The sequence below is a fragment of the Melopsittacus undulatus genome, chromosome 3, assembly GCF_012275295.1.
Source record: "Melopsittacus undulatus isolate bMelUnd1 chromosome 3, bMelUnd1.mat.Z, whole genome shotgun sequence".
Taxonomy (NCBI): domain Eukaryota; kingdom Metazoa; phylum Chordata; class Aves; order Psittaciformes; family Psittaculidae; genus Melopsittacus; species Melopsittacus undulatus.
In genome coordinates this window covers 63,953,264-63,966,774 of record NC_047529.1, presented here as the reverse complement: position 1 = coordinate 63,966,774, position 13,511 = coordinate 63,953,264, and the positions used below count along the sequence as shown (strand labels likewise).

Here is a 13,511-nt window from a genome sequence, read left to right as displayed (position 1 = left end):
TTACAACGTATTTAGTTGCTTAGCAAGATAATAAATTGGGACAAAAAAGAGAGCTGTAGATTTTGATGTAGAAGTAACAAGGCAGAATAAATCACCACTGATCACCACAATGGAGGAAAATGATAAGAATTTAATAAATAGTGGAATTTCATTGAGGAAAGTAGCAAGGTCAAATTAATCCGGGGACCTGCTTTAATGAAGTAAAATGAACTTCCTGCTGTGAAGTAGACTGCACTGTTTCAGTGAAATTATTGAGAGAAGGTGGGTTGATTTTTCAAAATACTCAATTTTTTACATCCATGTGTCAGAATACTAAGCCATTTCATAACTGCTTTCTAATGGAATCAAGAGAATGAAGGCTTTTTGCAGGTGTTCCTGCCATGTGCCATTCTGAAAAGTGTTTAGAGAACTTAAAGAAAACTTTTTGAATTGTTTTTCTGCCTCCTACGTGACAAGAATTTTAATGATGAGAAATGTACGGATGTGTCAAACATTGCATACATCTTGTTCTCTCTATACGTGTGTTTTCAGTTTGCTAGTTTCATACATGTTTTCGCAGCTGTGGTAATGCCATCATCAGAGAATTTGCAGCATGGAGTACTTCAGACATATCTCAAGGTGTGCTGGAATACTACAGTGGTCGTCTGTTCTGGATTAATACTCTTCATTTCATTACAACTCAGGAAGTCAATCAGAGCCTCAGCATTCCCTTATCACAACCAGCAGAGTTTGCAGACTTTACCCTTGTTCACACATCACTTAAACCCTTGCCAGGTATTTTATTTTCTTTATCTAAACCCCTCAATAAAAGTATTCACTGTCAGCCCGTGATTCTTCATTCTTGAAATTCTTTAGTCATTTGACAAAAGGCAAGAACAACAGCAACTGATTAATAAATATATCAGGCTATCCTTGGATAATGTGCAATTATAGAAGTTTATGGGCATGGCTAAAAAAGAATACATGGTGTTGTTATTCATTGTTTCTATCTAATTAATGATAGCTTACAGGATCTTCCATGGTACTTTAAAGCTTTAAGTCAGGTTTGAAAAGTTTACCTATTGCTCAAATTATTTAAATTGTTATTATTTCTTCCTCTCTTCATGCACAGAAAGTTTTTCTTTTACACCAAAAGTGATCCCAGATTCAGTGCCAGAGTCTTCGTTCATGATTAAAGGAAATTCTTCAAGTTTCCACATCATTTGGAGTCCCACAGATGTGGAATGGGGAACTGTCTTTTACTGTGTGGGATCAAAAGCTCTACAAGTAAGGATATTCATCCTATGTATTATTAATAATGAGGGATTCCTCCTCATTTTCTACATGTATTACTGCATCTACTTGCTGATGTATCTATTTTTAAACAGAAATAGTTTGTTGCTTCTCCAACATTTGCAAATCGGTCAAACAACCAAACTAAACTGTAAGTATAAAGCAAGCTGTCCTGCTTCTCTGTCACTAAGGCCAGCACAGGAGGAACACTGACTTAGCAGTAGCTCTGGGCTAGCTACTGGGGTGTGAAATGCCAGGCGAAGAGCTTCCAGTGCTCAAAGATGTGTGAGAAAGCCTTTCACAGTAACTCAGTGACAGAAGCATCCTCAGAGCTGCCGGTGGGACAGCCTTTCCTGAATGTGAAATCTAGCTTTCATCCACACTTAATTTTAGCACATTTGACAGCTTTACTTTAAATTCAAAGGGCAGATTACTAGCAGATTGCTACAAATTGCTACAGTGTCACAGAAGTTGGTGAAACAACAGTCACTTACAGGAAGAGAAGCTCTATCTTGATTTAGTTGACCAGCTTGGTGAGGGGAATTTTAGAAAACTTGAAGCTTTTCTGAGATGGAAAAAAATATTATTTGTTTTATGTTATGCTGTTTCTTTTCATTCACAGTCTTTGGAGAGTGAATGGTGCCTCCATCCCCATAACCTGACAGTGCCATCCTACCGAGTTGATTGGCTGGAACCATATACCCTCTTTGATTTTACCGTCACTCCATACACACACTGGGGCAAGGCACCAGCAACATCTGTATCCCTTCGAGCCCCTGAAGGAGGTACTAGAATTTTAAATCCCATTCCTCATTTGTTACAGCTACTGGGACCAGGTCTATGTCAGCAAGTGAAACCTGGAGAGGAATGAGTAGCTTGCAGGACTAGTCAGCTGCAGGCAAAGTTGCAAGGACATGTTCCTGAGTATCTTTGGTAATCATCTATTGCACACATAAATGCACACAATTGCTGTAACAGAATTTGGAACAGAAAGCACATGACAATATATCTACCACGTGCTTATGACTATGAGCAAGAAAGAGAAATTAAGATCCATTATATCGGCCATCAAAGACTGCAAATACTTATTAAATGTTTAATAAATGTTATGCGCTTTTAACTTCAGTAAATGAGTAAAAAGTTCTCATGCAGGTCAAAGTTAAGTCAGCTAAAATGTAGTGTTGAGTGACTGGAGCACTGAGAAAGCTTATGAGGTGCAGTAGATTTTAAAGTTGATAGGGGGATAGAGTATACGCTGTGAAAATTCCTGCAGCTCCATTGTTACTTACAGAACTTGGATAAATAGTTGTCTCCAATCTGAGTGCAGGAGCACATTTGTCTCTGTTTATGCAGCTATTTTTTTGCTAAGCAAGTTAAAATCAGATGCCTACACACCAATGAAAAACAGAAAGGAATTACCATGCAGTTTTAGATATTCTTCTATAATATACACCTCACTGATTGCTATCTTTGTTGGTCAGCATTAAAGTTGCAAAGCTCAGGCTCAGAACTAAAAGAGCTCATTATGAGGTAGAGTTTGTGTTTTAATAGGAGTGCTTTGCTCTGTGTTTTTTAACTTTTTTCTTTTTGTGTGTGTGTGTGTAGTTCCTTCCGCCCCTACAAACCCTAGGATATATGTGTTACAAAATAACCTGCATGAAAGTGGCAACACAGTCCCTGTGGAGTTCAGGTGGGACAGACCTGAAAAAGAAAATGGAGTATTACTGCAGTTCAGGGTTTACTATCACTTCGTGAGTCAGAGTGACACTGCTAACACTTTCACGGAGTGGAATGTGAGCAACGTTAAACCCACCCTGACATTCTTTTCCCTTACGGATGTGCTTCCCAGCCTTACAGTAAGGTTTCAGGTATGAAGAATTACTCAGCTTACCTCATGCTAGATGGTAGATGTTATCAGGGCAGCCTGATGTGTTTGCCTAGGAGATGTCACTGGGCTTGGGGCAAGACCTTGTGGTTTCTGCTTATGAAACTGCTGATTCACTGACTCACCCTTGGATACCCAGCTTAACCTTTCCCAGTATTGTATTATTCACTAAATAAGGTGGAAAACAATGCTACTGGATTATGTAGGTTTGGTGAAGCCCAAAAGAAACTTTCCTAGAGGTCTCCTAGAGCCACTGCTAAAAACTGCAAGTGAAACAAGATTTGACCGACCTGGTGGAGGGTGACATGCCATTAAAACAGAGCCACAGATCAAGAGAAGTTCCACTGCTGGAAAAATGCAAAGACTCACAAGTTTTATATAAAAAGAGATTTCCATATTAAAATTTGTTGAGACAACATGTTTTTATTGTGACAAGAGGTTTGGAACACACAAAAAGTGTGCTTGAAAGATAAGTTAAAAGCATGAAGGAATGTAATAGACCAGGTACTGATGGAGGAGAACACCATGTAGGTTGCAATATCAACCAACAGTAGGAATTGCTGCAGCCTGGGGAAGGAGACAAGACTGGTGTCCTTCAAGCTCTAACTGATGACAGATGAAGCATGGATTGTCACATTCTCAACCACTGCTTAAAATTCTCTTCATAGCCATGAACCAGCTCTGAAATGTGGCCTTTGAAATGATCAGCAAGGCTTTAGGGTCAAATAGAATAAATGCATACATGTCCCTAGCTGAGCAGCCAGGGGATCTGGTTCCATTTCTGTCACTGACTGACTTTTCAGGCTCTTGAATGCAATCATTTAAGCTGCGACTTAACATATGTGTAACAATTTTCTGTCCCACAGGTGCAAGCCTTCACCTCCGTGGGTCCAGGACCTATGTCTGATATAGCAGAGAGGAATTCATCAGGTATGGATGCTATCTCATTGTGTGTAACTGCTGGTATAATCAGTGCTACAGAGTTTGGTATATAACTAGCCTGATACTGTAACATTTGTTCCACCCTACAGTAGACACCACAGAGGGAATAGTTACAGCTTCTGACATGAAATGATTAACATATTTCTTATCATCAGATTAAATTTGAAGCCTTTCCTCAAAACTACGCTAAATTGACTTTTCTAGGCAATGCCAGGGTAGCATGGAACAGCAGGTTGCTAAGGATCATAGAATATTTCTAATTTGGTAGTGAAAGGTAACCAGCAGAGTTAGAGATCTACTAGGGGTCATAGGCTATTTCTAGTTGTGCTGTTAAAGTAATTAATTGAGCAGATCTGTCTTTACAAAGCTTAAATTTGTCAGGTAAGCATCCACAGTGCCACTAAAAAAATCTTAGGAGTTTGCATGTGATGACAAGAAGGCATCTAAATATTTTATTTATTTGCTGTGGTGTATGAGCAAATACAATTTGTTCAGGGCCATAACTTATTTTCATCTTATACTTTTTTCTTTATGAATGACTGCTGTTGTCTAAAATGTTTTTTGTAAACCCTGCTGTGCCCTTTTCATTTCAGATCTTTTCCCTGTCCCAACTCTTATAACTGTTTCTGCCAACAAGTTGTGTCTTACTGACATAGACAATAATCATACCATATGGGAACTTTCAGCAAAGATAAATGTAAAGGACATCTGTTACACTGCTAATGATTATAAAGCATACTATATCATAGAAGATTCTATTTTTCTTCTGAATATACAGACTGCTTCAAAGTTTCAGGTATTCCTTCGTTCATTCCCTTTCTTGAGACAATCTCAGAAAATATGTGGCCATTATTGTAATTATTTTGGGGCTAATTATGTTTTTGAAGAAGCCACAGCTGCATATTTGAAACAGAGAAAAAGCAGCATGATAAACAAAATATGGTAGGGAAACAGAACTGCGAAGACATAATTTTCTTAATAACAGTTTGTCTGAGGTGTAATATAAAAGAGATTAGCAGGATAATTTTTATTTCTAGCAGTATAATAAAGATATGTATAACAAAATTTGGTCTTCTTAATTTTTTTTTTTTTTTTTTTTGTCATCAGCAGCTATTAGAATAGGCTAGAGTATGCCTTTGATAAAGTTGTCCTAATAAACATGTATGATTTTGCTGGCATCTGCTTTGTTCATAAGATATTTCAAAATACATTTAATTTAAAATTCACACTATTAAATACAAGAAATTTTGTATAAAACGTAATTAATGTAATTTAATTTTAATTTCAAGAATATGGAAGAACATGGAGACAACAATTGATATTTTGAAATAATAGTTTTTATTTGTGTGAAAATACTGTAATTTCATTCCGTGGTATCTCTTTATATTATGACTTCTACTTCCCAAGCAGTAATTATTTCAGAAACAAATGTAATTTCAGCATGTCCCAGCATCAGATGCAACATTTCTGCTCTCAGACAGTTTTAGTAATATTTTTATTTTTTTCTGAAGTTTTTCAAAGATGCATATCTTCACAATGCCACAGCCATCACAGTTGACTGGATTGCAAGATATCTCTTTGTTGCCCTGAAGACACCATGGAATGAAAATCAAATATTTGTTGTTGATCTTGAGCTGAAGATAAAATCTCTAAAAGCCTTGAACATACAGTTGGGTAGAAGGAATTCAACTGTATCATCTCTGATGTCATATCCTTTCTTAAGGTAAGGCATATATTACTAGTACCATTTTAAAGCATATCTTAAACATGATTTTCATGAAGCCATCAACCTTTAAAGATCAAAAGGGACATTTTCTAGTATATCCATCTTTTGCACTGTTTAGATCTCAGAAATCTGTGGGTGCAGTTCTACTGCTAGTTGAGTTTGGCCATACCTAATTTCAGAAAGATGTGTATGTTTAAGTAAAGATTTCAAATGATATTTAAATACTGACAAATTCTTCTATTTAAGTGATAAAAATGAAAGTCAGCACTAGAAAAAAGTTTTTACAGTAACCATTTTATCCAGAATAGTCAGTTATTGTGACCTTCCATTAAAAAATATACTTTAAACACCTGGACTCACTCTGCAAGTATACTGCTGTAGTTATCTTGTTTTAAATGTTTGGAAGATTTGTGGCTATAGTCTCTAACATGACTGCACTTAGGGCAGACTGCTCAGATTGAAGTTTTTCTACTGTAAGCAATGCATTTTATTTGATAGCCGCTTGTACTGGATGGAGGAGCTTGATTATGGCAGCCGCATGTTTTATTATGATATTCTGAATAACACCGTGCACCACATTTTGGGATACGTATCAGTAGAAGAACAGATGAGGAACTACTGCACCTGTAATGTGGCAGAAGCAGAGCTAGGAAGACCTATGAGTATAGATGTGTCTGACTCCAAGAATCCCCAGCTGCTCTTTATCAGAGGAAGAGATGAAATATGGGCCTCAGATGTGGACGGTTGCCACTGCTGGAGAATTACCAAAATACCAGATTTTCAAGGTCTGAGTGCTCTGTTATGTTTCTAGCTAGTTTGCGATTCTTGCTGTCTTTTACATCAAACAATGTTCATTTCAGCAAAATAGCATTAACGAAGTACTTTTTAAATGAAACTTATTTATAGGCAAGATTGACAAAACGTTTGTGTTCTATGTTTCTAGTTGTACTCTGTTGGTACAAACTAGGAGAAAGAGTAGTGTGAGGATATTTACTGATGCAAGTATGTATTCTAGTAAGATGTAAATTAAATGGAGATACTTCAGCTTGAAGTGTTACTAGTCAAGAGATTTTGCTTACAGTTTTGCTACACATTTTGCTAGAGTTTTATATTAGATACACCTATTACAGTTTATTTCAATGAAAATATACTATAACATCATAAGTTATACCTGAAAATGGTACTGTAGACTTCAGTATGTGGGGAGGGTACTTTGTGCAGGTAGTCTTATATGGCAATTTATCTACATTGTAATTCTTACAGTGATAACACTTAATCTTGGTTGCTTAGTTTTCAGCTCAATTCAGGAGGATTGCTAATAAAGCTGTTCTGTTACCAGAGGATATGTCTTAATTGTTCCTGGGATATGGCAAAGCACCAAGGTTTTCATCTTGGAAAAACAATTAAAGTTTCTATAGACAACTCTTGTGTTTGTTAACGGAATTGCAGTTCTCATATTTATGGATAATAAAAAGCCTTCAAATCTACACTTGTAAACTGAAATAAAGAAGTGTCTCACCTTCATGAGACCTATTGGAAAATACCAGAAATCTGTTCTCCAGTAGAGGTCTTTGAAGATATGGTATGACCAAGATACCCATATTGACTCACTGTGAATACAAGCACCCAGTTGCTCTTGTAAAATTCCTGCTCAAGGTTTATTCTGAAGCTTAATTATACAATATTTTCTTACAGATAAGAAAATTGGCAGCTTGACTGTAGATAAGAAATTTATATACTGGAGCATTGAAACAGAGGACTACACTGAAATATGGCTAGCAAATAAGGAAAGAAAAGGACATTTTCTTCAGAAGAGAGCAAATCAAGAGCTGAAAATCTTAGCTTACAGTTCAGCGGCGCAACTGCATCCAGGTAGAGGGGATTTGGGTTGTATTGTAAATGTAACAAATTTATTTCAGAGCGTGTATTTGAGTTGCTGATAATGCTGTATGTATTGATGTGAAGTAGACTTTATGGATTCAGCAACCTTCTAGAGGGAAACAGTTCACCATGCACATTTTTAACAGGATTAATGCAACAACCGGCCTTGTGTTGATTCACATGGAAGGGCATGATGATGAATATTTCCTATGTTTCAAAGGCTCACTATGTTAACTCCAACCATGTCTATTTTCAAAGTCGTGTCAGACCTGAAGACTTAGAAAAGGTGCATATTACAGGACAGAAAAAGGGCAAATGTGTCCACAAACTGCTGTAGCAAGCGTTTGATAATGATCACCGTTATAATACAGATTTCTGGTTTTGTTCACAAGTATGCAACGCTGCAAAAATGTCTGCCATTCCAAAGACAAAGAGATAAGAGCTCTGCTTATTGAAATGATTTGTAAAGAAGTGTCTGAGAGGCAATTACAGTTTATATTACAGTAGATCCAGTTTCCTCTTAGAATTAACATTTTAAACAAACCATCATAGAATGATAATGAAAGAAATTAAAATTAGTTTTAGTAGAAAGTTAGGATTCATGGTACCTATATGGGTTATCTTTTTAAATGCAGAGGCTTAGAACATGCCAGCTACTAACATAATAAATATATTCAAAATGATTCTTTAAATCCAGTTTGGCATAAAAATCTAAAAAATATATGAGACAATATTTTAACAGGATGAACATCTTTGGAATAAAAGAATTTTACTTTTTTTTGGGGGGCAGCCGATAGAATTACTCCTGCCTGCAGCTGCTCTGACCAGTGTCCAGGCTATCCTCACCAGCACTTTGGGCAAGTTTGTTCTCATGAGGTCTGTGTGGGCTTGGCATTGGTACAGGAGTCTGGTTTGGACCTGGTACAGAATGTACCAATCCCTGTCCCTAGGGATAGGGTTTCCTGCAAGAGCCCCAGGCTTAGCTGGTACTGAAAGGGAAGAACTGGATTTCAAATCCAAAATAATCCAAAGGGATTATTTCCACCCAGAGACCTTCACAGAGCCCTTCTTATTTACATTGACTGATTCAAATATATTTGGAGGAATACACAGCCTTGGCATTTGAGGGGGGAGGGCAATGCATAAAATTACTCACACAAGTTTAAGATAAAAATAAATGAATGTACTAAAATAAGTAAATAGTATTTTCTTCTCCTTCTCAGTACTGAAAGCAAATGGTGTATATGTGAAAAAGTGGTGTTTGCAAAGACCAGTTGGGTTGACTGACATGCTTTTTATTGCTTTAGTGATGTGAGTAAGGAGTACTGCTAGAATTCCCTTTCATTCTAACCAATTTAATTGCCATCCAGAGATGTGATGTCAGTTGATCATTTAACACATCAGAAGCACTCAGTGAAAATTATTGTCCTGTCACAGATTCTGTGAGAGAATGATTTCTCTTCAGGGTTAGGAGGAAGGGGACTGAATTGAAGGATTGACGTGATGGGGACTGAATTGTAGGGGACTGTAGTGAAGGATTTTCCTGTCAGAGTAAACACATTTCTATGGAACTGAATTTAACCCTGAAAAATGACTCAATTCTTTCTTTCATCTGGGACTTTCCCATGGGAGTTTTACTACTCTAGGTAGCTATAAAATTGACAGAGATTCAACCTGACATTTATTTCTTTTGAACAGACTTTGTTACTCTTCTTCTCTCAAATGCACTAACCTGACTTAGGTAAGAATGGTGGGGTTGCTCATTTAGAGAGGAAAGATCTCAGCAATGATGTCATTTGTTCTGGCCTAAGGGCAAACATTTGTCCTTGTACCATCTTCCCCATGCATGCCCCTTAATATTTTCCTTCTCAGCAGCAACATCATTTAATATATATTTTTATTTTGTATTTAAAAGTACATCAATTGATGAGGGTTTTGCTTTTGTTACATTTTGTCTACTGTCAGAAAGTAGATTTTGGCTGTTTTCTCCCTATAGACTTTACTCTTCCAGGTTCTTCTTCTTTTTCCCTTTAGACTCCCTTCCCCACTGTTGCTATGAACTTTACACATGAAAAGCTGTTCAGTAGAAAAAAGAGATAACATTTAATTACTAGAGAAAGGTACTCTCTATTCTTCATATCTGTCTTTCCTGTGACAAACAAGTTCAGACTCATCAGTGTGTACTGCCCTTGATAACCCAGCAATTGCGACCTGGATTTCCTAGGTATTTAGGTACTTTAAAAAGAACTAGAATTACTAAATTCTTTAAGAAATCTGTATCTTATCAAAGACAAATGAGACTTGCCTTGATGACCACTATTTTTATGTTGATGGAAGTCAAATTGAGTGCATTCAGGTGGGATTTTGTTTTTCTGTTTGTTAAAGCAGAGAGAATAGCTTGTGGTTATGTTTTCAAATAGGCATGGTGGTAGATTCACGAAAGTTTGGTTTGGTCCAACAATAAATATTTTTTTTCATTTTTTGGTTGTCTTTCCTAGATAAAAGATGCCTGATTCCATTCACATACACTGAGAAACCTACTATCCTTGATACAACAAACACCAGTTTTACATTAAGCTTGCCATCTGTCACTCCACAGCAGCTATGCCCTGGCATATTGCAGCCCACACCAACATACCTGGTCTTTCTTAGACAAATGACTAACAACCACAGAAACTCAAGCTACCGTTTGTCTGATCTACAGCAAAAACCATTGGTATGGCTATTTTGGAACAAACAAGCACGTGGTATCATATATGTAGAGGAATGTGATATTTTTTCTAGTAATTTTATAAACCATTCTGTGAGATTCAATCAGGGAATTTTTCCACTTCTACATCCCCAACAACATTTCCCCTTTCTGTTTGGTATTTGTTAAGTGGTAGATACCTTAGTTTTCCTTTGTGCAAGTACTCTTCTACTTCTCAACATGTTTTTGCTAAAATCCTGTTGAAATGGGTTTTCAGTTTCTACTTGTAAAAAGTGCAGTTGTGGTTGATATTAAACTGTTTAAATAACTCTTATGACTATCCAGCGACCAAATGGCTTGCCTTTATGTGTTTTGTGGTGGTTGTACTTGCCTTAGTAAGTTTTACTTCTCTTACATTTTTTCTGACTTTGCATTTCCTATTTACGTACCAGCTACTGAACAATGTGTTATTGTAGCCCATGCTAATTACACCTCAGCTTAGTTTTGATATGTGTTTTCTGCAGTGACCTATTACTCAAACTCATTTTAACTTTTGTTTTTAAACACTGAAGTGTATTAGAATAAAAAAGGACTATTGTATTATTTTTTAACTCTTGCTCCATTGACAGATGATTAGTGTGACATATGAAACTCTTTTATATGAATACATATACTATCTGATTTTGAATTACAGGAATTTCAGGGTCCTGCAGCCATCATAGACAACCTGCAACCATTTTCAAGCTATGTCATACAAGTTGCAGTGAAAAACTATTATTCAGATGAGGAAATGCTGCCTATGGGAGAAGAGACAATTGGCACCACTCTGTATGGAGGTTTGTTTCATATTTTATTCTGATTTTGAACAGAATTCTCTTCTCATTTAAAGGAAGGTGTGTGTAAGTTTGGGTTGCAAATCAGAAAGCAGAGAAAATTTCTGCTTCAAATGTAGTCTGGTTTTGGCAACCAGACTTGATGAATCTGTGAGATTCATGGCATGCATGTATTCTTTAATGCTTTTGCTCATTGGCTTCCTGAGGCAATATAAACTATGATTAAAAGTGGCCAAATGTTTGCAGTTTCTGCCTTGGACTACATTTTTAATAAATTGTGTTTGAATGTGTATGTGGTTACGTATGTTTAAATTTGTGTGTTATGTATTCATTCAGCATTAAGATTTTTCCACTTGACTTTACATTATTTTCATAATTACTGTTTCTTAGGGTGATTCAGATTTGATTTATTGTGAACCAGATTGGAAAGGCAACTCTTCATTTTCTCTTCTTTTGGCCTGAGTGCCAATATCACATTTTCAGTTGGTTTCAAGAATTTTGATCTGCCCTTCTTAGTCCCTTCCACACTAGCAGAAAGCTAGGAGTACTGCTTTGAACTTGAATGTTCATTGTGTCATTTAGGTCAGAGAGTGGACTGGTTAGGGATTACTTAATATATATAAATCCATCAGTAAACTTATCTAATTATGTCAAAAGGAAATTAAGAAGCTTCACTAGGAGTGAGTGGGTGAGAGAGATACAAGTGAAGAAAAAGTTATGATGGCAAGTGTTGTAGGTTGGTTCTGGCTGAATGCTGGCTGCACATCATCCCCTCCTCACCTCGTTAGGTGAGAGAAAATATACTAAAGATTTAAGGACAGGGAGAGATCACTCACCAGTTACTGTTACAGGCAAAACAGACTTGAATTTGGAAAAAAATAACCATCCCAGTTTACCTGAATCTCTTGTAATCTCCCAGAAAATAAAGGATCATCTGAAGACATATGCTATGCCTTTGCATGTGTTTTGCCTTGCAACCTAACCCAATAGAAGTATCATGCTCCGCACTTTTTCTTGCTTTGGACGTATATGTGTGCATGTGAACACTTATCTCTGTTTTCATGAGGAGTTGCTTTTGTGCTGCTCTTCAGGCAATTTTCTCATTGTTGGAGTGATGCTGCTGGACTCAGTTGATAGAAACATGGAAAGCTATAATGAGAGCTAGCTATTTCCTGTAGTACTCATAGCAGTTCCTTGCTCTTCTGTTGTGCAGCTGTGCTCCATTTATTGTGCTTGGTGTCACCAGCTAGGATCAGCTTGAGCCACATAAACTCATCAATTGCAGAGCCATCAGGCACCTCTGACAATACCCAAGTCAGCAAAGCAGAATTATAGCCATGTCTACATGTCACCCTGTTTGTGTTTTGCAGGAAAGACTGGGAAAATTGTACCTAGGCATGCTTGCTGTTGATGTAGGAATACTATATCCCCCTCCCCCCTTCATTAGTTTTCCTGCCTGGCTGTTGTCCTGCAGAGCTGGAACAGGTCTTCTCTGAGAGAGAGTGAGGGAGTGAATTTGAAAGGCCCAGTAACATGTCCTTGGGCATTAGCTCACTTAACCCAGCTACAGAAGGACTGGCAATAGCTGACATGCAGCTGTGTGGATATTAGTGACATGCAGCTAGAGCACCACAGCAGGAGTCTTAAGGCTTCCCCTTCTCTCTTTACCTCTGCTTGGCTTTTGGCTGCTCCAGAAGGTGCTAAAGCAATTGAAATAAACACAGCCATCCCTGAGTTTTTCTTACTTGCCTCAAATCCTCTTTCTCTAGCTTATCAGTTGTGACCAAGAAGCATTTTATCCAGAATAGCTGGCAGCAAGTACATGCCAGGGCTCCTGACTCCCTTTATTCTTCTCTTGGGGATGCACTCTGTGGTTTATTCAAATGTCCATCCATAGAACAATAACCTCATCTTTCACCACCATTGTCCACAGGAGAGCATCACCTGTGAATTGCCAGTGGCTCCTCTTGTGCATAGATCATCCCTTGTGTTTTTTGTCCTGGGCCGTCATGTTTTCCCACTTATGAAAACCTTTGTTCAAGACAAACCTCTTTTGATCTTTCATATGAAAGTGGAACAAGAGCTGCGAGCACACCACCACTCTATTTTAGGGATCCAGGCATGCTATACTTTGGGAGTTCTTTTCCAACCATGCCATTTTTTTTTTCTCTTAATAGTCAGATCTCTACATCTGCAGCATTTAGGCTTTCATCCTATGTGTATCTTTGAATATTATGAGCATATTCCTGAGGATTCTGTGGCAAAAGACAGAGGAAAATCTGA

General features: G+C 37.3%; 1 protein-coding gene across 1 annotated transcript in view; it reads left to right on the top strand.

The window, feature by feature from the left end:
* ROS1 (ROS proto-oncogene 1, receptor tyrosine kinase) overlaps nt 1-13,511 on the top strand; it is a 76,735-nt gene that overhangs the window by 25,765 nt on the left and 37,459 nt on the right. The window contains exons 19-29 of the mRNA XM_031054032.2: nt 560-774; nt 1,112-1,273; nt 1,896-2,057; nt 2,878-3,140; nt 4,024-4,087; nt 4,693-4,895; nt 5,611-5,822; nt 6,324-6,610; nt 7,521-7,697; nt 10,205-10,422; nt 11,090-11,231. Of these exons, the coding sequence (XP_030909892.2) occupies nt 560-774; nt 1,112-1,273; nt 1,896-2,057; nt 2,878-3,140; nt 4,024-4,087; nt 4,693-4,895; nt 5,611-5,822; nt 6,324-6,610; nt 7,521-7,697; nt 10,205-10,422; nt 11,090-11,231 (2,105 nt within the window). The remainder of the gene's footprint in view (nt 1-559; nt 775-1,111; nt 1,274-1,895; nt 2,058-2,877; nt 3,141-4,023; nt 4,088-4,692; nt 4,896-5,610; nt 5,823-6,323; nt 6,611-7,520; nt 7,698-10,204; nt 10,423-11,089; nt 11,232-13,511) is intronic.